At 47.9% G+C, this 21,105-nt stretch overlaps 2 protein-coding genes across 2 annotated transcripts; one reads left to right on the top strand and one right to left on the bottom strand.

Annotated features, from left to right (window-relative positions):
- The first annotated feature begins 469 nt into the window (after positions 1-469).
- On the top strand, positions 470-3,455 carry LOC109781714 (protein trichome birefringence-like 10). Its single transcript, XM_020340312.4, has 4 exons — positions 470-1,115; positions 1,585-1,980; positions 2,419-2,577; positions 2,722-3,455. The coding sequence occupies exons 1-4, from the start codon at positions 715-717 to the stop codon at positions 3,152-3,154; spliced, it is 1,389 nt and encodes a 462-aa protein (XP_020195901.1). The 5' UTR covers positions 470-714; the 3' UTR covers positions 3,155-3,455.
- Positions 3,456-18,939: 15,484 nt separating this feature from the next.
- LOC109747887 (uncharacterized protein At4g06744-like) lies at positions 18,940-20,742 on the bottom strand. Its single transcript, XM_073508799.1, has one exon. The coding sequence runs from the start codon at positions 20,616-20,618 to the stop codon at positions 19,275-19,277; it is 1,344 nt and encodes a 447-aa protein (XP_073364900.1). The 5' UTR covers positions 20,619-20,742; the 3' UTR covers positions 18,940-19,274.
- Between the last annotated feature and the right edge of the window lie 363 nt (positions 20,743-21,105).

Raw genomic sequence — 21,105 nt, 5'->3', positions numbered from 1 at the left:
TGGTCTGGTTTAGATAAAACTCATCGGGTTTGCACGAAGTCGTCCGGTTTGTTTAAATCTAGTTTGAAATGTATACGTACATGGTTGGATGACCGTCTTCTGCACGAGTGTCCGTGAAATGGTTCGGACCAGTATGCAGACAAATAATGTGTCCGTTTTAGGGGCCCATGTCGAAGATGCCCTTGTGTAGCAAAATTTAACCGAGAAAGCCATCCACGGTAGGAGAATAGCATATGGAGAAACCAGTTGATGAGAAAAACCCGTGGAGTGAGATCGGCCCGACGGAATGCGATGATAAATACAGAAAAGTAAAAATGGCACAAATTTGGTTAAACGAGGTAATCCCAATCAAGAATGTCAAAACAGAGGATTTTACCTTTTTTGTTTGCAATTGAGATGTGTACATGATTTTTACTCGAAGCTTCAAAATCACGCTTTAAGGGCTGATCAACGACGCCCTTTTTCAGGTAGACCCCACGATCGCGGCGCGTACGCGATACATGGGCCTCGAACGATGATCACACGCATCGCTTGTCGATCGAAGCTAGTCGGGGACACGTATGCTCGATTCCCGTCCCGATCACAACCCAACCTTCCCCCGCTGCATCCTCCATGTCTGTTCTCACAGGCATACGCTTGCGAAAGCTAGCCCGCTGCTCGATCGTCGACGACCTCGACCAGGAAGCGAATTAAGCGCCGGCCGGGCGCGGCGGCATGCTAGGGCCGTCGGTGAAGCGGCTGGCGCGGCTGGCTGCCACGAGGCCGCTGGAGAAGGCCGGGATGGCGCTGGTCCTCGCCGCGACGCTGGCCTCCGCGGCCGCCGCGCTGCTGCTGCTCGCCTGCCCCGCGTCGCCCCGCTGCTCGACGGCCGTCGGGTCCGCCCTGTCGGCGCCCAGGAAGCTCTGGGGCTGCGGGGCCTCCGCGTCGGCGCCCGGTGCGGTGGCGCGGGAGTGCGACTTCTTCGACGGGGAGTGGGTGCGGGACGACAGCTACCCGCTCTACGCGTCCAAGGACTGCCCGTTCCTCGACGGCGGGTTCCGGTGCTCGGAGAACGGCCGCCCCGACGCCTCCTACACCAGATGGCGGTGGCAGCCGTCGTGCTGCGATCTCCCCAGGTCGGTCGGTTGACCCCTTTTCTCGCGCGTCGTCTTTTACAATTTTACTTTTTTTGGAGACATTTTACAGTTTTACTTACTCATTTAGTTACGCACCAGGCCAAATAAAATCAAATTGATTCGGTCGTAAGTTTGTGCCGAAGCAACTCTGTATTGAAACTGAAAGGTTTATAGTCGGTTGATGTTGATAAGTTAAATCTACTCGAGAGATTGTACCACTAATTTTTTTAGAAATGAATTCTAGCACTAGTTATTACTGAGAAGATAAGCTTTGAGCAACGGGACTTCCCTTTGTTTTAGAATAGCAAATGGGCTTCCTGTCACTGCCAATATAACCATGTCTATCTGAATATCTGATGTTTGTGGTTTTGTGCCTAGGGATTATCTGAATATCCACACTTTATTCAAGTATTCTCGCACAACTTACGTCATTTTCTATGTCATAATCTGTATTTCTGTGATTTCTTAGGTTTGATGCTAAGGGTATGCTAGAGAGGCTACGAAACAAAAGAGTAGTATTCGTTGGCGATTCGATTGGAAGGAACCAATGGGAGTCTCTGCTTTGTATGCTCTCTACTGCTGTTCCAGACAAAAGCTCCATCTATGAGATCAATGGCAGACCCATCACAAAGCATGATGGATTCTTCATATTCAAGTTTAAAGACTACAATTGCACCGTCGAGTATTACAGGTCCCCTTTTCTAGTCCCGCAAGGTCATGGACCGGCTGGAGCCCCCAAGTTTGTTAAGAGTACGGTCAGGGTGGATTCCATGGATTGGATGTCTGGCCGGCGTAAGTGGAGGGATGCTGATCTGTTAATCTTCAACTCTGGGCATTGGTGGACAAAAGACAAAACAATTGGATGGTGAGCAAGTTAGCATATATATCTGCATATTTATGTTGGATTATTAATAGCTTTTCCCTGTTTACTGAAACTTATATTCTTTGTTCATTCAAATTAGTTGTTAGCGACACTCTCATCTGGCCCTTTCTATGTACTAGTAGCTATTTTCTTGTTTAGTATGCCTAGAGAAATAACCATCTCCGTGTGATCAAGATTAATTTAATAGTGTCCTCATTAGTTTCACTGTATCTATCACGTTGACAATAACATACCACAGGTTCAATCTGTTATTAATTTCTTTTCTTTTTCTTGCGAGGAAGACTCATTATGGCTCACCTGTGTTTTTTGTGCCGACTGATAAACATTTCTTTGTAATTCTGCTTTTGTTAATCAGAATTGTTAGTTCATCATAATTGCACCCGTCATCTTTCTGAAACCAGGTTTACATTTATACACCAGGGGTGCGTATTTCCAAGAAGGGAATGAGGTGAAGATGGATATGAGCGTCAGCGATGCTTACAGAAGATCAATAAAAACACTGTTCGACTGGCTTCAGAAAAATGTTAATGCAAACAAGACCCAGGCCATCTTCCGTACCTATTCTCCTACGCACTTCAGGTCTGTACCCTAGCAAGACAGCTAGTTTTTTTTTCCTTTGACAACAAACATAGCTAGTTTTAATAAGTTGTTCGTTGTGGCACTTGATTAAATTGCAAAATGATCCTCACTCTCCATGATCGACCACTGTCAATTTTTCTGCAGCGGTGGTGACTGGAATTCTGGAGGGTTTTGTCAGCAAGAGACACTTCCAGACATGACACCGCTCAAATCGCTGGAGCTATGGGCCGACATGCTGAAACCCGTGAGGGATATTCTAGGGAGCCATCACAGGCCCAAGCTGCCTGGGTTGGATATACTGAACGTGACCCGGATGACGGCCCAACGAAAAGACGGCCACCTCTCAGTGTTCAGAAGTCCTTTGAGTTCAAGGCAAGCCCTTACCAACAAGACATCAGAAGTTAAAGAGGTAGAGGATTGCAGCCACTGGTGCCTGCCTGGAGTCCCTGATGTCTGGAACGAGCTTCTCTACGCCCTCTTCATGAAAAGGCAAATCATGTTGGACCAAAATGTCTCCATTTCTGGCTCGAGAACACTGATCACCGATGGACAAAGTACAGGGGATATATCTACCTGATGCTCTCTTGCTGATGTGGAAATTAAAGTCCAGCAGGTCTCATGACAAGGGGTTTCTGTGAATAGGATTCAGGGAGGGCTGCGGCCTCGATTATCAGTGTAAATAGCACAAAACTACCCATGCACCCTTAGTTTCCCGAAAATTGGGAATTTTGCTGACTCAAACGTCGGATCAAAATGATACACCCACAAAGAGTTTATACATGGGCACTTGTAAATAGAGAATGTGATAGACATCATAGCAGTTTATATTGTCAAAATATTTCTCATCATAAAATGGTACTTCATTTTGCCAATCCAAATTTTTTGTATCGCTTTGCAGCCAAAGTTTTAAAATTGTGACTACACGTTACTAGTAAGTCATCTAGTTATGAACGGTACAGTTTCAAAAAAAGTTATGAAGAGTATTTCTCAAAGGCGAGGCCGTACCTTTCATGATCTGAATTATGTGGGGCCCTCGAGTTGCTCAGCCTTAAAAAATTCGCTGCTGCCCCCCTACCCGAGATCCGCCGGATTCAACCCCGACACTAGCCATGTTAGTCCACACGTAAGTCATGATGGCATCACACCCAAGCCAAGATTTGATCTTATTCCACACTCTAGTGGTGTACCAATACTGATGAAGAAGATGGGTTACCGATTCTTGAACATGTTTGCAAAGGGGCTTATTAAACTGCAATTAGGCCAACCCCTACGGTGAAGTCTACCGGTCATCTGAACTCTCTATTGTGGATCACAAACCAAGCGAAGTTTGCACATCAGGGGAGCACAATCCTTTGAAACGATTTTGACCACAAGCATGGCGTTGAGCCCTCAACTCAAATTGCGCCTTGTATGCCAAGGACTTTGTGTATACTCCGTTGGTCGCGAACTTCCATGAGATGCTATCATTGGAACTGGGGCACAAGGGCAATGTCGGCCAACATTTCCCAAAGAGTAGTGAATTCCCTAATGTGGTCAATGGAGATGCCATGGTGGATGTCAATCATGGGGATCCAATAGTTCTTTTGTAACGCTTTTATTGACCGTGCAACCTTTCTTGCGGGAAAGCTCAAAAACCTTGGGTGTGATGTCCCTCGTCCTCCTCCCATGAAGCCATGGAGATTCCAATTTTTTGCATAATTACCATCCCCAACACACTTTAGAGGCGGCCGCACCACCGCAAGCAAGACCCGGTCATCGTCATCACACGGAGACCCCAACCCAATCCAGGGCTTGGAAGGATCAAACCCACTGAAACCAAAGCCAGCGGAGACGAAGGTCCTGAGCTGGTGATCTTAGCTAGATGGTAACAGGATAAAGAGGGACACGCGACGTCTTACCCAGGTTCGGGCCCAGTCGAAGAGGTAAAACCCTACGTCCTGCTTCTGTTGTATTGATGGATGGGGTAAAAAGTACATGATGGTCTACCTCGAGATCATATGTGAATGTCTCTTATCTACTCCCTCCGTTCGGAATTACTTGTCGTAGCAATGGATGTATCTAGACATTTTTTAGTTCTAGATACATCCATTTCTACGACAAGTAATTCGGAACGGAGGGAGTAAAACATATGTTATATTGACTAGCCTGGCCTCGACTTATATAATGTATCAGAGACCTAGGATTTAGAAGAGTCCTCGCCTTGTGCGTCAAGTCTTGTGGAATCTTCCTTATATACGCCATGGGTTGCCCGAAGAGCCCAGTAATTAACTGCCACGGAGGTCCTCGGCCCATCTCTCCTGGCCAGGAGGCGACATGGTGAGTACCCCCTAATGTAGGACACTGTCAGTAGCCCCTGAACCGGTCTTCAAGTTGGGGGCCCTTGTCGGTTCTTCCGACCTATTCTTCGTCTTCGGTCGCGGTCTTGAAATTTGGTTCAACAAATCTTGTCATCTCTGATCTCGAGGATCGCCGAGGTATATCCGTAGAGTTCACATGTCGGACCTCTGAGGAGCCCCCTTTAAGTTCTCAGCCTTTATCAAATGTCTTGTTATTTTCTTGCAGTCAATCTCCAGCGCCGGACTACCTCCGAAGTAGTGCACCACCTCGGTCTTGAGTTGAAGATGTCGCCCTTGGTGGAAAAAAGTTTTCCGCTGAGCCGACTACAATTTATTCTCTACCGAAATGTATAACTAGTAGCCGTTAAGGTGCGCGCCGGCCTAAAATCCGAGATGCACATGAAGGATAACATAAAACGTTTAATCCAAGTAGCCACTGAGACTTAGGTTGATTCACGAAATTGGCCTGAGGATCAAGTCTTTGCTCGGTAGCATACTTTAGGAAAAGAACGCGGTGTGCCGTAGGCCCCGAAACTCAGGTTGTGTGTGGCTGACCAACCTGAGGATCGTAATCTCCTCACAAACAATTTTGCACTTTGAATTTTCCTCATTGAATCATCAATGTAGTAGCCCCCGAGACTTGGGTTGGGCCCCATGGCCGACCTTAGGATCGTATTTCCTTGGAAACAAGTTCAACCGTCGTGTGCATTTTGTCGACACCGAGGTACAACTCGGCAAGGAAGATGAGGGTTGAAAAAGATTTTCCCGAGCATAACCATTACGCATGACACCTCGATCAAGAGGATGTCCGGCCTCCTGGAAGAAAACCATGCAATAGGTTAAATGTGTCATAAACTCGGGAAACCAAAATACATTCGTAAAAACTTTACGTCTGAATTAAATTAAGTTTCTTGGTGCCAATATAAATTTGGTCTTAAAATTAATTTATGCTTTTGTCGTGCTTTAACATGATACATCCGATGTGTTGGAAATATGCCCTAGAGGCAATAATAAATTGGTTATTATTATATTTCCTTGTTCATGATAATCGTTTATTATCCATGCTAAAATTGTATTGATAGAAAACTTAGATACATGTGTGGATACATAGACAACACCATGTCCCTAGTAAGCCTCTAGTTGACTAGCTCGTTGATCAATAGATGGTTATGGTTTCCTGGCCATGGACATTGGATGTCGTTGATAACGGGATCACATCATTAGGAGAATGATGTGATGGACAAGACCCAATCCTAAGCCTAGCACAAGATCGTGTAGTTCGTTTGCTAAGAGCTTTTCTAATGTCAAGTATCATTTCCTTAGACCATAAGATTGTGCAACTCCCGGATACCGTAGGAATGCTTTGGGTGTACCAAACGTCACAACGTAACTGGGTGGCTATAAAGGTGCACTACAGGTATCTCCGAAAGTGTCTGTTGGGTTGGCACGAATCGAGACTGGGATTTGTCACTCCGTGTAAACGGAGAGGTATCTCTGGGCCCACTCGGTAGGACATCATCATTATGTGCACAAAGTGACCAAGGAGTTGATCACTGGATGATGTGTTACGGAACGAGTAAAGAGACTTGCCGGTAACAAGATTGAACAAGGTATCAGGATACCGACGATCGAATTTCGGGCAAGTACCATACCGGTAGACAAAGGGAATTGTATACGGGATTGATTGAATCCCCGACATCGTGGTTCATCCATGAGATCATCGTGGAACATGTGGGAACCAACATGGGTATCCAGATCCCGCTGTTGGTTATTGGCCGGAGAACGTCTCGGTCATGTCTGCATGGTTCCCGAACCCGTAGGGTCTACACACTTAAGGTTCGATGACGCTAGGGTTATAGGGAATAGATATACGTGGTTACCGAATGTTGTTCGGAGTCCCGGATGAGATCCCGGACGTCACGAGGAGTTCCGGAATGATCCGGAGGTAAAGATTTATATATGGGAAGTCCCGTTTTGGCCACCGGAAGAGTTTCGGGCGTCACCGGTAATGTACCGGGACCACCGGAGGGTTCCGGGGGTCCACCGGGAGGGGCCACCAGCACCGAAGGGCCCTATGGGCTGTATGTGGATAGGGACCAGCCCCTTAGTGGGCTGGGCGCCTTCCCTCCCAGGGCCCATGCGCCTGGGGGTTTGGGGGAACCCTAAGGGGAGGCGCCCCCCTTACCTTGGGGGGGCAAGGCAACCCCCCTGGCCGCCGCCCCCTCCTCAGATTGGATCTGAGGGGGCCGCCCCCCCTCTACCTTGCCCCTATATATATGTGGGGGGTGGGAGGGCAGCCGCACCCAAGTTCTGGCGCAGCCCTCCCCCCTCTTCCATGTCCTCCTCCTCTCCCACGGTGCTTGGCGAAGCCCTGCAGGATTGCCACGCTCCTCCATCACCACCACGCCGTCGTGCTGCTGCTGGACGGAGTCTTCCCCAACCTCTCCCTCTCTCCTTGCTGGATCAAGGCATGGGAGACGTCACCGGGCTGCACGTGTGTTGAACGCGGAGGCGCCGTGGTTCGGCGCTTAGATCGAAATCAACCGCGATCTGAATCGCTATGAGTACGACTCCTTCATCCGCGTTCTTGCAACGCTTCCGCATCACGATCTACAAGGGTATGTAGATGCACTCCCCTTCCCCTCGTTGCTAGATTACTCCATAGATTGATCTTGGTGATGCGTAGAAATTTTTGAATTTCTGCTACGTTCCCCAACACGATGTCTAGGCTTCGAGTGGGCCAGCCTTCGGCTTCAATCTCCTTGCCCCGAAGGCGCATAAAGAGTGGTTCTTAGGCCAATTTAGCAAACTAAACTCGAGTGTCACATAGAGAAGCAAGGCATCCCAGTTAGTTGATCGTTCTTCGAGCTGAAAAAAGGAGTACTAAAAAAAGACTTTGCAATGACTAAGAAGAAAACACTTAAAAAACAACACATACTAATTTAAGCGCCCCAGCTAACTTGGGTAAAGAAAGTTGTTTTTAACAAACAACGCTTTTGTTTAACACATATAATGCTTGGACGAACCGAAAAAATATTTTTTTGAAAAACTTTAAGCATGAAAGTGACTTAGCTGGTTTATGTTCTAGGCGTCGATCACGCAGTCCGAGCTTGCGGCGGGACAAGGTCCCAGCCCCCAAGTTGGTCCCGAGGTGGCCGGGTGAAGAGCTCGGCTTGACACAGTGGCTTCATAGCACTGTCGATGAGGTGAAGCAAAGCCTTCAGCCCATTCGAGGTGATGCAGTAGGTCGGCAGGGCGATGCCGAAGTCCCCGGAGTAGGTTGATGAAGCGATGGTGAAGCCACCGGTCCGACGAGGTGACGGAGCAGGTCTGTGAGGTGACGTCGGAGCCCCCACGTCATCTGACATGTTGAAATAGGTCAGCGAGGTGGACGCGGCTCGATGAGGCGTCGGCGAGGCGATGCCGACGCAGGTTAGAATTTGTGACGCGGTCGATGCCGGCTTGGTGGTGCGGAGATGCCGGCGCTCCCTGCCTGCTCAATCGATGGGGCGCCGATGTGGTCTTGGCGATGTTGAACTCCTAGTCAGCAATCCGAGGTGGAGATGCGATGTGGTTGATGTCGGCTCGATGGAGCGACGACACAGTAGATGTTGGCGTAGGCCAGCATCCGTGGAGCAACAAGGTCGGACCGTTTGACATCGGTGCGGCGATGAAGATCACCTCGGGAAAGTCTTCAAATTTGAAAGCACGTGTTTGAGAACAAAGCACAATACCTTATAAAAAAAATCCTCAAAAAAGGATGTCCGGTAAACGTTCATAAAAAAGGATAAACACTGGCCGGATTCGTTTTCGCGTAGAAACCTATTATAGAATTGATGCACTCCTCGGATGGTCGGTGGAGTTTGAACCGTCCGATCGAGCTGAAATTTTGAAGGGTTGTCGACATAGGAATTCCGCAGAACGGTTGGATCTTCCAAAAGATATCTGAGTTGAGTGCTGGACTCTTCGCCCCAAACTCGTGCAAATTCCTGTCCAGATCCGACAGGGCTTCGGTATATCGGCGATTGTCGGAGATTCCTCCATCAAAACGCGATGAAATTTTATAGGGTCGTTGTAGGCTCAGTTCCACACAATTACACCAAAGCAATCGTCAAAGCGATACTCGAGAAGGCGGGGAGAGCCGAAACGAATCTGCTGTCAAGAAACTGCGTGAGGGCAATGTTGACGTTGAGCCCCGGGGCTCCATGGATGCATTTTTCCATGATCTCGGTTGATATTGAAGTTTATGTTGATGGAGATGCCCACCGATCTCTTACAAATACGACCTGAGCATAGTCCTCAGCCTGGCCGAGGTGGCCAGCCGAGTTGGTGACGAAGATCCGTTCCAGGGCGTAGATCGTACCGGAGCTGTATGGGCCACGATGAGTACTAGAGGGACCTGTATGGGCCACCAATGTCGGGGTTGAATCCGGGGGATCTCGGGTAAGGGGTCCCAAGCTGGTGATCTTGGCTAGATGATAAAAGGACAAAGAGGGAAACGATTTTTTCCCATGTTCGGGCCCGCTCGAAGAGGTAAATCCTAACGTCCTGCTTCTGTTGTATTGATTCTGGATGGGGTACAATGTACATGATGATTTATTCGATTGTACGTGAATGTCTCTTATCTAAAAATTATGTTCTATTGACTAGCCTCACCTCGGTTTATATAGTGTACCAGAGGCCTATGATTTAGAATAGTCCTCATCTTGTGTGACAAGTCTTGTGGAATCTTCCTTGTATACGTCATGGGCTGCCCGAAGAGGCCCAGTAATTAACCGCCGCGGGGGGTCCTTAGCCCAGCACTCCTGGATAGGAGACGACATTGTGGTACCCCGTAGTCCAGGACCCCATCGGCTAGGCTCGGTTAGGGAGTGGTGGACCGGTACCGTTCTCAGAAGATCTTAACATGGTAAGGTGCTCCCTTTTGTTAATGATTCAAAGGATTTTCGTAGGAACTTTGGAGGATTAAAACCCCTAGGTATTTTTTTCTATGTTGGTTGTTTGATTCACATGATTGATGTTGGGGAACGTAGTAATTTCAAAAAAATTCTACGCACACGCAAGATCATGGTGATGCATAGCAACGAGAGAGGAGAGTGTTGTCCACGTACCCTCGTAGACCGACAGCGGAAGCGTTATCACAACGCGGTTGATGTAGTCGTACGTCTTCACGATCCGACCGATCAAGTACCGAACGCACGGCACCTCCGAGTTCTACACACGTTCAGCTCGATGACGTCCCTCGAACTCCGATCCAGCCGAGTGTTGAGGGGGAGTTTCGTCAGCACGACGGCGTGGTGACGATGATGATGTTCCACCGATGCAGGGCTTCGCCTAAGCTCCGCAACGGTATTATCGAGGTGTAATATGGTGGAGGGGGGCACCGCACACGGCTAAGAGATCTCAAGGATCAATTGTTGTGTCTCTGGGGTGCCCCCCTGCCCCCGTATATAAAGGAGCAAGGGGGAGGCAGCCGGCCAAGGAGAGAGGCGCGCCATAGGGGGGAGTCCTACTCCCACCGGGAGTAGGACTCCTCCTTTCCTTGTGGGAGTAGGAGAAGGGAAGGGGAAGGAGAAAGAAGGAAGGGTGCGCCCCCTTCCCTAGTCCAATTCGGACCAGACCATGGGGAGGGGTGCGGCCACCTTTTGAGGCCTTTCTCTCCTTTCCCGTATGGCCCATTAAGGCCCAATACGAATTCCCGTAACTCTCTGGTACTCCGAAAAATACCCGAATCACTCGGAACCTTTTCGAAGTCCGAATATAGTCGTCCAATATATCGATCTTTACGTCTCGACCATTTCGAGACTCCTCGTCATATCCCCGATCTCATCCGGGACTCCGAACTCCTTAGGTACATCAAAACTCAATAAAACTGTCATCGTAACGTTAAACGTGCAGACCCTACGGGTTCGAGAACTATGTAGACATGACCGAGACACGTCTCCGGTCAATAACCAATAGCGGGACCTGGATGCCCATATTGGCTCCCACATATTCTACGAAGATCTTTATCGGTCAGACTGCATAACAACATACGTTGTTCCCTTTGTCACCGGTATGTTACTTGCCCGAGATTTGATCGTCGGTATCTCGATACCTAGTTCAATCTCGTTACCGGCAAGTCTCTTTACTCGTTCCGTAACACATCATCCCGCAACTAACTCATTAGTCACAATGCTTGCAAGGCTTATAGTGATGTGCATTATCGAGTGGGCCCAGAGATACCTCTCCGACAATTGGAGTGACAAATCCTAATCTCGAAATACGCCAACCCAACAAGTACCTTTGGAGACACCTGTAGAGCACCTTTATAATCACCCATTTACGTTGTGACGTTTGGTAGCACACAAAGTGTTCCTCCGGTAAACGGGAGTTGCATAATCTCATAGTCATAGGAACATGTATAAGTCATGAAGAAAGCAATAGCAACATACTAAACGATCGAGTGCTAAGCTAACGGAATGGGTCAAGTCAATCACGTCATTCTCCTAATGAGGTGATCTCGTTAATCAAATGACAACTTATGTCTATGGCTAGGAAACATAACCATCTTTGATTAACGAGCTAGTCAAGTAGAGGCATACTAGTGACACTCTGTTTGTCTATATATTCACACATGTATTATGTTTCCGGTTAATACAATTCTAGCATGAATAATAAACATTTATCATGATACAAGGAAATAAATAATACTTTATTATTGCCTCTAGGGCATATTTCCTTCAGTCTCCCACTTGCACTAGAGTCAATAATCTAGATTACACAGTAATGATTCTTACACCCATGGAGCCTTGGTGCTGATCATGTTTTGCTCGTGGAAGAGGCTTAGTCAACGGGTCTGCAACATTCAGATCCATATGTATCTTGCAAATTTCTATGTCTCCCACCTGGACTAAATCCCGGATGGAATTGAAGCGTCTTTTGATGTGCTTGGTTCTCTTGTGAAATCTGGATTCCTTTGCCAAGGCAATTGCACCAGTATTGTCACAAAAGATTTTCATAGGACCCGATGCACTAGGTATGACACCTAGATCGGATATGAACTCCTTCATCCAGACTCCTTCATTTGCTGCTTCCGAAGCAGCTATGTACTCCGCTTCACATGTAGATCCCGCCACGACGCTTTGTTTAGAACTGCACCAACTGACAGCTCCACCGTTCAATGTAAATACGTATCCGGTTTGCGATTTAGAATCGTCCGGATCAGTGTCAAAGCTTGCATCAACGTAACCATTTACGATGAGCTCTTTGTCACCTCCATATACGAGAAACATATCCTTAGTCCTTTTAAGGTATTTCAGGATGTTCTTGACCGCTGTCCAGTGATCCACTCCTGGATTACTTTGGTACCTTCCTGCTAGACTTATAGCAAGGCATACATCAGGTCTGGTACACAGCATTGCATACATGATAGAGCCTATGGCTGAAGCATGGGGACATCTTTCATCTTCTCTCTATCTTCTGCAGTGGTCGGGCATTGAGTCTTACTCAACTTCACACCTTGCAACACAGGCAAGAATCCTTTCTTTGCTTGATCCATTTTGAACTTCTTCAAAACTTTGTCAAGGTATGTGTTTTGTGAAAGTCCAATTAAGCGTCTTGATCTATCTCTATAGATCTTGATGCCCAATATATACGCAGCTTCACCGAGGTCTTTCATTGAAAAACTCTTATTCAAGTATCCCTTTATGCTATCCAGAAATTCTATATCATTTCCAATCAGTAATATGTCATCCACATATAATATCAGAAATGCTACAGAGCTCCCACTCACTTTCTTGTAAATACAGGCTTCTCCAAAAGTCTGTATAAAATCAAATGCTTTGATCACACTATCAAAGCGTTTATGCCAACTCCGAGAGGCTTGCACCAGTCCATAAATGGATCGCTGGAGCTTGCACACTTTGTTAGCTCCCTTTGGATCGACAAAACCTTCTGGTTGCATCATATACAACTCTTCTTCCAGAAATCCATTCAGGAATGCAGTTTTGACATCCATTTGCCAAATTTCATAATCATAAAATGCGGCAATTGCTAACATGATTCGGACAGACTTAAGCATCGCTACAGGTGAGAAGGTCTCATCGTAGTCAATCCCTTGAACTTGTCGAAAACCTTTCGCAACAAGTCGAGCTTTATAGACAGTAACATTACCATCAACGTCAGTCTTCTTCTTGAAGATCCATTTATTTTCAATGGCTTGCCGATCATTGGGCAAGTCAACCAAAGTCCATACTTTGTTCTCATACATGGATCCCATCTCAGATTTCATGGCCTCAAGCCATTTTGCGGAATCTGGGCTCACCATCGCTTCTTCATAGTTCGTAGGTTCGTCATGGTCTAGTAACATAACTTCCAGAACAGGATTACCGTACCACTCTGGTGCGGATCTTACTCTGGTTGATCTACGAGGTTCAGTAATAACTTGATCTGAAGTTTCATGATCATCATCATTAACTTCCTCACTAATTGGTGTAGGTGTCTCAGAAACTGGTTTCTGCGATGAACTACTTTCCAATAAGGGAGCAGGTATAGTTACCTCATCAAGTTCTACTTTCCTCCCACTCACTTCTTTCGAGAGAAACTCCTTCTCTAGAAAATTTCAGAATTTAGCAACAAAAGTTTTGCCTTCGGATCTGTGATAGAAGGTATACCCAACAGTCTCCTTTGGGTATCCTATGAAGACACATTTCTCCGATTTGGGTTCGAGCTTATCAGGTTGAAGTTTCTTCACATAAGCATCGCAGCCCCAAACTTTAAGAAACGACAACTTTGGTTTCTTGCCAAACCACAATTCATAAGGCGTCGTCTCAACGGATTTTGATGGTGCCCTATTTAACGTGAATGCAGCCGTCTCTAAAGCATAACCCCAAAACGATAGCGGTAAATCAGTAAGAGACATCATAGATCGCACCATATCTAGTAAAGTGCGATTACGACGTTCGGACACACCATTACGTTGTGGTGTTCCGGGTGGCGTGAGTTGCGAAACTATTCCGCATTGTTTCAAATGTAGACCAAACTCGTAACTCAAATATTCTCCTCCACGATCTGATCGTAGAAACTTTATTTTCTTGTTACGATAATTTTCAACTTCACTCTGAAATTCTTTGAACTTTTCAAATGTTTCAGACTTATGTTTCATTAAGTAGATATACCCATATCTGCTTAAATCATCTGTGAAGGTGAGAAAATAACGATATCCGCCACGAGCCTCAACATTCATCGGACCACATACATCTGTATATATGATTTCCAACAAATCTGTTGCTCTCTCCATAGTTCCGGAGAACGGTGTTTTAGTCATCTTGCCCATGAGGCACGGTTCGCAAGTACCAAGTGATTCATAATCAAGTGGTTCCAAAAGTCCATCAGTATGGAGTTTCTTCATGCGCTTTACACCGATATGACCTAAACGACAGTGCCACAAATAAGTTGCACTATCATTACTCATATAAATAGAACAACCATTATTCTCTGATTTAAATGAATAACCGTCTCGCATCAAACAAGATCCAGATATAATGTTCATGCTCAACGCTGGCACCAAATAACAATTATTTAGGTCTAAAACTAATCCCGAAGGTAGATGTAGAGGTAGTGTGCCGACCGCGATCACATCGACTTTGGAACCATTTCCCACGCGCATCGTCACCTCGTCCTTAGCCAATCTTCACTTAATCCGTAGCCCCTGTTTCGAGTTGCAAATATTAGCAACAGAACCGGTATCAAATACCCAGGTGCTACTGCGAGCATTAGTAAGGTACACATCAATAACATGTATATCACATATACCTTTGTTCACCTTGCCATCCTTCTTATCCGCCAAATACTTTGGGCAGTTCCGCTTCCAGTGACCAGTTTGCTTGCAGTAGAAGCACTCAGTTTCAGGCTTAGGTCCAGACTTGGGTTTCTTCTCCTGAGCAGCAGCTTGTTTGTTGTTCTTCTTGAAGTTCCCTTTCTTCTTCCCTTTACCCTTTTTCTTGAAACTGGTGGTCTTATTGACCATCAACACTTGATGCTCCTTTTTGATTTCTACCTCCGCAGCCTTTAGCATTGCGAAGAGCTCGGGAATTGTCTTACTCATCCCTTGCATATTATAGTTCATCACGAAGCTCTTGTAGCTTGGTGGCAGTGATTGAAGAATTCTGTCAATAACGCTATCATTCGGAAGATTAACTCCCAGTTGAATTAAGTGATTGTTATACCCAGACATTTTGAGTATATGCTCACTGACAGAACTATTCTCTTCCATCTTGCAGCTGAAGAACTTATTGGAGACTTCATATCTCTCAATTCGGGCATTTGCTTGAAATATTAACTTCAACTCCTGGAACATCTCATATGCTCCATGACGTTCAAAACGTCGTTGAAGACCCGGTTCTAAGCCGTAAAGCATCGCACACTGAACTATCGAGTAGTCATCAGCTTTGCTTTGCCAGACGTTCATAACATCTGGTGTTGCTCCTGCAGCAGGCCTGGCACCCAGTGGTGCTTCCAGGACGTAATTCTTCTGTGCAGCAATGAGGATAATCCTCAAGTTACGGACCCAGTCCGTGTAATTGCTACCATCAGCTTTCAACTTTGCTTTCTCAAGAAACGCATTAAAATTCAACGGAACAACAGCACGGGCCATCTATCTACAATTAACATAGACAAGCAAAATACTATCAGGTACTAAGTTCATGATAAATTCAAGTTCAATTAATCATATTACTTAAGAACTCCCACTTAGATAGACATCCCTCTAATCCTCTAATTGATCACGTGATCCATATCAACTAAACCATGTCCGATCATCACGTGAGATGGAGTAGTTTCAATGGTGAACATCACTATGTTGATCATATCTACTATATGATTCACGCTCGACCTTTCGGTCTCCGTGTTCCGAGGCCATATCTGTTATATGCTAGGCTCGTCAAGTTTAACCTGAGTATTCCGCGTGTGCAACTGTTTTGCACCCATTGTATTTGAACGTAGAGCCTATCACACCCGATCATCACGTGGTGTCTCAGCACGAAGAACTTTCGCAACGGTGCATACTCAGGGAGAACACTTATACTTTGATAATTTAGTGAAGGATCATCTTATAATGCTACCGTCAAACAAAGCAAGATAAGATTCATAAAGGATTAACATCACATGCAATCAATATAAGTGATATGATATGGCCATCATCATCTTGTGCTTGTGATCTCCATCTCCGAAGCACCGTGCTTGTGATATCCATCTCCGAAGCACCGTCATGATCACCATCGTCACCGGCGCGACACCTTGATCTCCATCGTAGCATCGTTGTCGTCTCGCCAACTTATTGCTTTTACGACTATCGCTACCGCTTAGTGATAAAGTAAAACTATTACATGGCGATTGCATCTCATACAATAAAGCGATAACCATATGGCTCCTGCCAGTTGCCGATAACTCGGTTACAAAACATGATCATCTCATACAACACATTATATCACATCATGTCTTGACCATATCACATCACAACATGCCCTGCAAAAACAAGTTAGACGTCCTCTACTTTGTTGTTGCATATTTTACGTGGCTGCTACGGGCTTAGTAAGAACCGTTCTTACCTACGCATCAAAACCACAACGATAGTTTGTCAAGTTGGTGCTGTTTTAACCTTCGCAAGGACCGGGCGTAGCCACACTCGGTTCAACTAAAGTGAGAGAGACAGACACCCGCTGGTCACCTTTAAGCAACGAGTGCTCGCAACGGTGAAACCAGTCTCGCGTAAGCGTACGCGTAATGTCGGTCCGGGCCGATTCATCTCACAATGCCGCTGAACCAAAGTATGACATGCTGGTAAGCAGTATGACTTATGTCGCCCACAACTCACTTGTGTTCTACTCGTGCATAACATCAACGCATAAAACCAGGCTCGGATGCCACTGTTGGGGAACGTAGTAATTTCAAAATTTTCCTACGCACACGCAAGATCATGGTGATGCATACAACGAGAGGGGAGAGTGTTGTCCACGTACCCTCGTAAACCGACAGCGGAAGCGTTATCACAACGCGGTTGATGTAGTCGTACGTCTTCACGATCCGACCGATCAAGTACCGAACGCACGGCACCTCCGAGTTCTACACACGTTCAGCTCGATGACGTCCCTCGAACTCCGATCCATCCGAGTGTTGAGGGAGAGTTTCGTCAGCACGACGGCGTGGTGACGATGATGATGTTCCACCGACGCAGGGCTTCGCCTAAGCTCCGCAACGGTATTATCGAGGTGTAATACGGTGGAGGGGGGCACCGCACACGGCTAAGAGATCTCAAGGATCAATTGTTGTGTCTCTGGGGTGCCCCCCTGCCCCTGTATATAAAGGAGCAAGGGGGAGGCAGCCGGCCAAGGGGAGAGGCGCGCCATAGGGGGGAGTCCTACTCCCACCGGGAGTAGGACTCCTCCTTTCCTTGTGGGAGTAGGAGAAGGGAAGGGGGAAGGAGAAAGAAGGAAGGGTGCGCCCCCCTTCCCTAGTCCAATTCGGACCAGACCATGGGGAGGGGTGCGGCCACCTTTTGAGGCCTTTCTCTCCTTTCCCGTATGGCCCATTAAGGCCCAATACGAATTCCCGTAACTCTCTGGTACTCCGAAAAATACCCGAATCACTCGGAACCTTTCCGAAGTCCGAATATAGTCGTCCAATATATCGATCTTTACGTCTCGACCATTTCGAGACTCCCCGTCATATCCCCGATCTCATCCGGGACTCCGAACTCCTTCGGTACATCAAAACTCAATAAAACTGTCATCGTAACGTTAAGCGTGCGGACCCTATGGGTTCGAGAACTATGTAGACATGACCGAGACACGTCTCCGGTCAATAACCAATAGCGGGACCTGGATGCCCATATTGGCTCCCACATATTCTACGAAGGTCTTTATCGGTCAGACCGCATAACAACATACGTTGTTCCCTTTGTCACCGGTATGTTACTTGCCCGAGATTTGATCGTCGGTATCTTGATACCTAGTTCAATCTCGTTACCGGCAAGTCTCTTTACTCGTTCCGTAACACATCATCCCGCAACTAACTCATTAGTCACAATGCTTGCAAGGCTTATAGTGATGTGCATTACCGAGTGGGCCCAGAGATACCTCTTCGACAATTGGAGTGACAAATCCTAATCTCGAAATACGCCAACCCAACAAGTACCTTTGGAGACACCTGTAGAGCACCTTTATAATCACCCATTTACGTTGTGACGTTTGGTAGCACACAAAGTGTTCCTCCGGTAAACGGGAGTTGCATAATCTCATAGTCATAGGAACATGTATAAGTCATGAAGAAAGCAATAGCAACATACTAAACGATCGAGTGCTAAGCTAACGGAATGGGTCAAGTCAATCACGTCATTCTCCTAATGAGGTGATCTCGTTAATCAAATGACAACTTATGTCTATGGCTAGGAAACATAACCATCTTTGATTAACGAGCTAGTCAAGTAGAGGCATACTAGTGACACTCTGTTTGTCTATATATTCACACATGTATTATGTTTCCGGTTAATACAATTCTAGCATGAATAATAAACATTTATCATGATACAAGGAAATAAATAATACTTTATTATTGCCTCTAGGGCATATTTCCTTCAATTGAATCCTGTAGGAATATTTTCTAAGGATTTCATTGTACTACTTCCCATAGGATTTCTAGCATCCATTCAAACCTCTTTATGAGAATCCTTTGTTTCTCCTATGATGCAATCAAACAAACCAAAATCCTGTAGGATTGAGATGGACATGTCATGCCAATCCCAAAAGATTAGAATCCTACGAATCAAAGAGGCACTAATCTCTTGGGAAATTTGGAAGGAACGCAACACGAAGGTTTTCTGCAATGCCTTCGCCCCAACGATCGTCATCGTGACAAGATCAAAGCGGAAGTTTCCTTACGGGCGCGCGGGTGCTAAGCATTTGCGCAATTTAATGCCGTATGAGCACTACTAATAATTTACCGCCTCAAAGCGGCCTTTGTCTTGAACTACTTTCTTAATCAGTGAAAATGACAAAATCTTTTATCTTGCTACAAAATGATCTGAATTATTACATCATTATGATTCGTTGAGAGGAGGAAAAAAAACAGTCACTTGTGACCACGTACGTACCTAGCCAGACATGCCGGGCATGCAAGCACCTGAATTAAGCGGACCGTAATAGTCGATGAGAAAGGGAACACTAGAAAGTACAAACAACAACAATGTGGGACAGAGACCAGCAGTCGCAACGACCAAGTAGCTGCGTCGTGCGGGTAAGCTCACGAGACGCGCAGTGCTTTCGCCCTCTTTAACAAGTGTACCGGCCGCGTACGTGGGGCTGCCCTCGCCGGCAGGGCTGGCCCTTACGGGTGCAACGCCGAGTAGGTCCGGTACTTGTACTCCTCCGCCGCCGCGGCCTCCTCCCTGGCCGCGTCCACGCCGTACCACTTGGGGTGGCACGGCACGTACTTGCTGACGGGGCACGTCATCCTGGCCCAGTTGTCGTGGAAGAACTCGGCGCACTCCTGGAAGGACCGCTGGTTGGGCGCCCACAGGATGCAGTTGCGGTCGACGTTGAGCTTCCCCTCCCTGATCAGGTCCCAGCAGCAGGGCCCCAGCCACGTGAAGTAGTTGCCGGAGAGCGTGAGGTTGGCGAGGCGGCCGTCGTAGGCGAGCCGGCAGAGCGAGTCGTGCACCACGCCGTACAGCAGGTTGTCCGCCAGGTTGAGCTGCTCCACGCTCCGCAGGCACGCGTACGACAGCGGGATGGTGCCGGTGAGGTGGTTGGTGCCGGCGTCGATGACCGTGGCCCTGGCGAGCAGGCCGATCTCGTAGGGGAGGCAGCCGCTGAGGCTGTTGTTGAGGAAGAGCACCTCCAGGAGCGTGTCAGCGGCGCGGCCGATGGAGGAGGGGATGGGCCCCGTGAAGTCGTTGTTGGCGAGGGAGAGATAGTTGACGGGCGAGTCCCCGAGGTTGTCCGGGAGCTGGCCGGAGAAGTGGTTGTTGTTGACGAAGATGGCCTCCACCTCCGGGAAGGAGCTGAAGAGCCCCGCCGGCAGCTCGCCGAAGAAGCTGTTGAACCGGATGTCGATGAAGGTGCAGTTGGTGAGCCCCAGCACGTCCGTCGGGAACGGGGCCGGCGCCAGCTTGTTGTTGCTCAGGTCCAGCTCGTAGAAGTACTGCAGCCCCCGGAGGTTGGGCACGGCGCCGCCGAAGTTGTTGGAGTTGGCGTGGAACAGCGCCAGGTCCGGCAGGCCGTCCACGAAGCCCTGCAGCGAGTCGGACCGCAGGTTGAAGCCGTTGAGGTCGACGGACGCGACGGTCCGGTCGCTGACGTTGATGGGCCGCCCGCAGAAGAAGCCCTTGTAGGAGCCGCAGAGGTCGGTGCCGGCCCAGGTGGCGGTGACGCCCTTGGGGTCGCAGATCACCGTCTTCCTGAACTTCTGGATCACCAGGTACGCCCTGTAGAGCCGCTCGTTCTCGAACTGGCACGCCCTCGGCTCGGACGACGGCGCCGGCCGGGGCATCAAGCTGTCATCGTATCCGCCGCCACCGCCAACCCCGACTGCGACCGCTCCGTCGTGGCTGTCGCTTACGCCGAGGCCCCGCCGGCTTGGACGGGTGGCGACGGTGGTGCCGGCCGCGAGCGCAATGCAGGAGGCCAAGACGCAGAAGAGAGCTAGCCGGCCAGGGACCGAGCGAGCCATTAGCCGATCACGGGAGGCGTCGGTGGCAGAAATGAGAACACACAACACAGTGCCTTGTGATTAACTGTATATATATGCCTAGCTACTAGCTAGGGAAGCCGGCAAGGTTGGCGCGGCGTCATCTCCCGCGGTTGCATGGCACCATTATGGCATGCAGACTGACTACCTGCTGGAGCTTGCTGAAACCTGCAGTTTATACGTACTCTTCAGGCGACTTGTCCACGTATAGTTTCGGAACAGCTGGAACTTTCTCTGGTAGATGAGCTTTCTGTGGTTAGCTGCTGCTTGTTGCAGTGGTTGGACGCGGATACCACTCATGTGTGGGGTGGCATAATAAACACCGACCCGCTGATGAAGTGAGAGCGCGACGGCGCCATCGAGTGGCCTCATCCTATGGACGCGCAGTCAGCGTCTAAGTGAAATCTAATGCTACTCTAGCAAACACCCAGTTACTTGGGGCCTGCAACCGATGCGCGTACGTGACCAC

Source organism: Aegilops tauschii, chromosome 2 (genome assembly GCF_002575655.3).
Source record: "Aegilops tauschii subsp. strangulata cultivar AL8/78 chromosome 2, Aet v6.0, whole genome shotgun sequence".
Lineage (NCBI taxonomy): Eukaryota > Viridiplantae > Streptophyta > Magnoliopsida > Poales > Poaceae > Aegilops > Aegilops tauschii.
The sequence above is the reverse complement of the archived record's forward strand: the minus strand, read 5'-3'. Positions and strand labels throughout refer to the sequence as shown.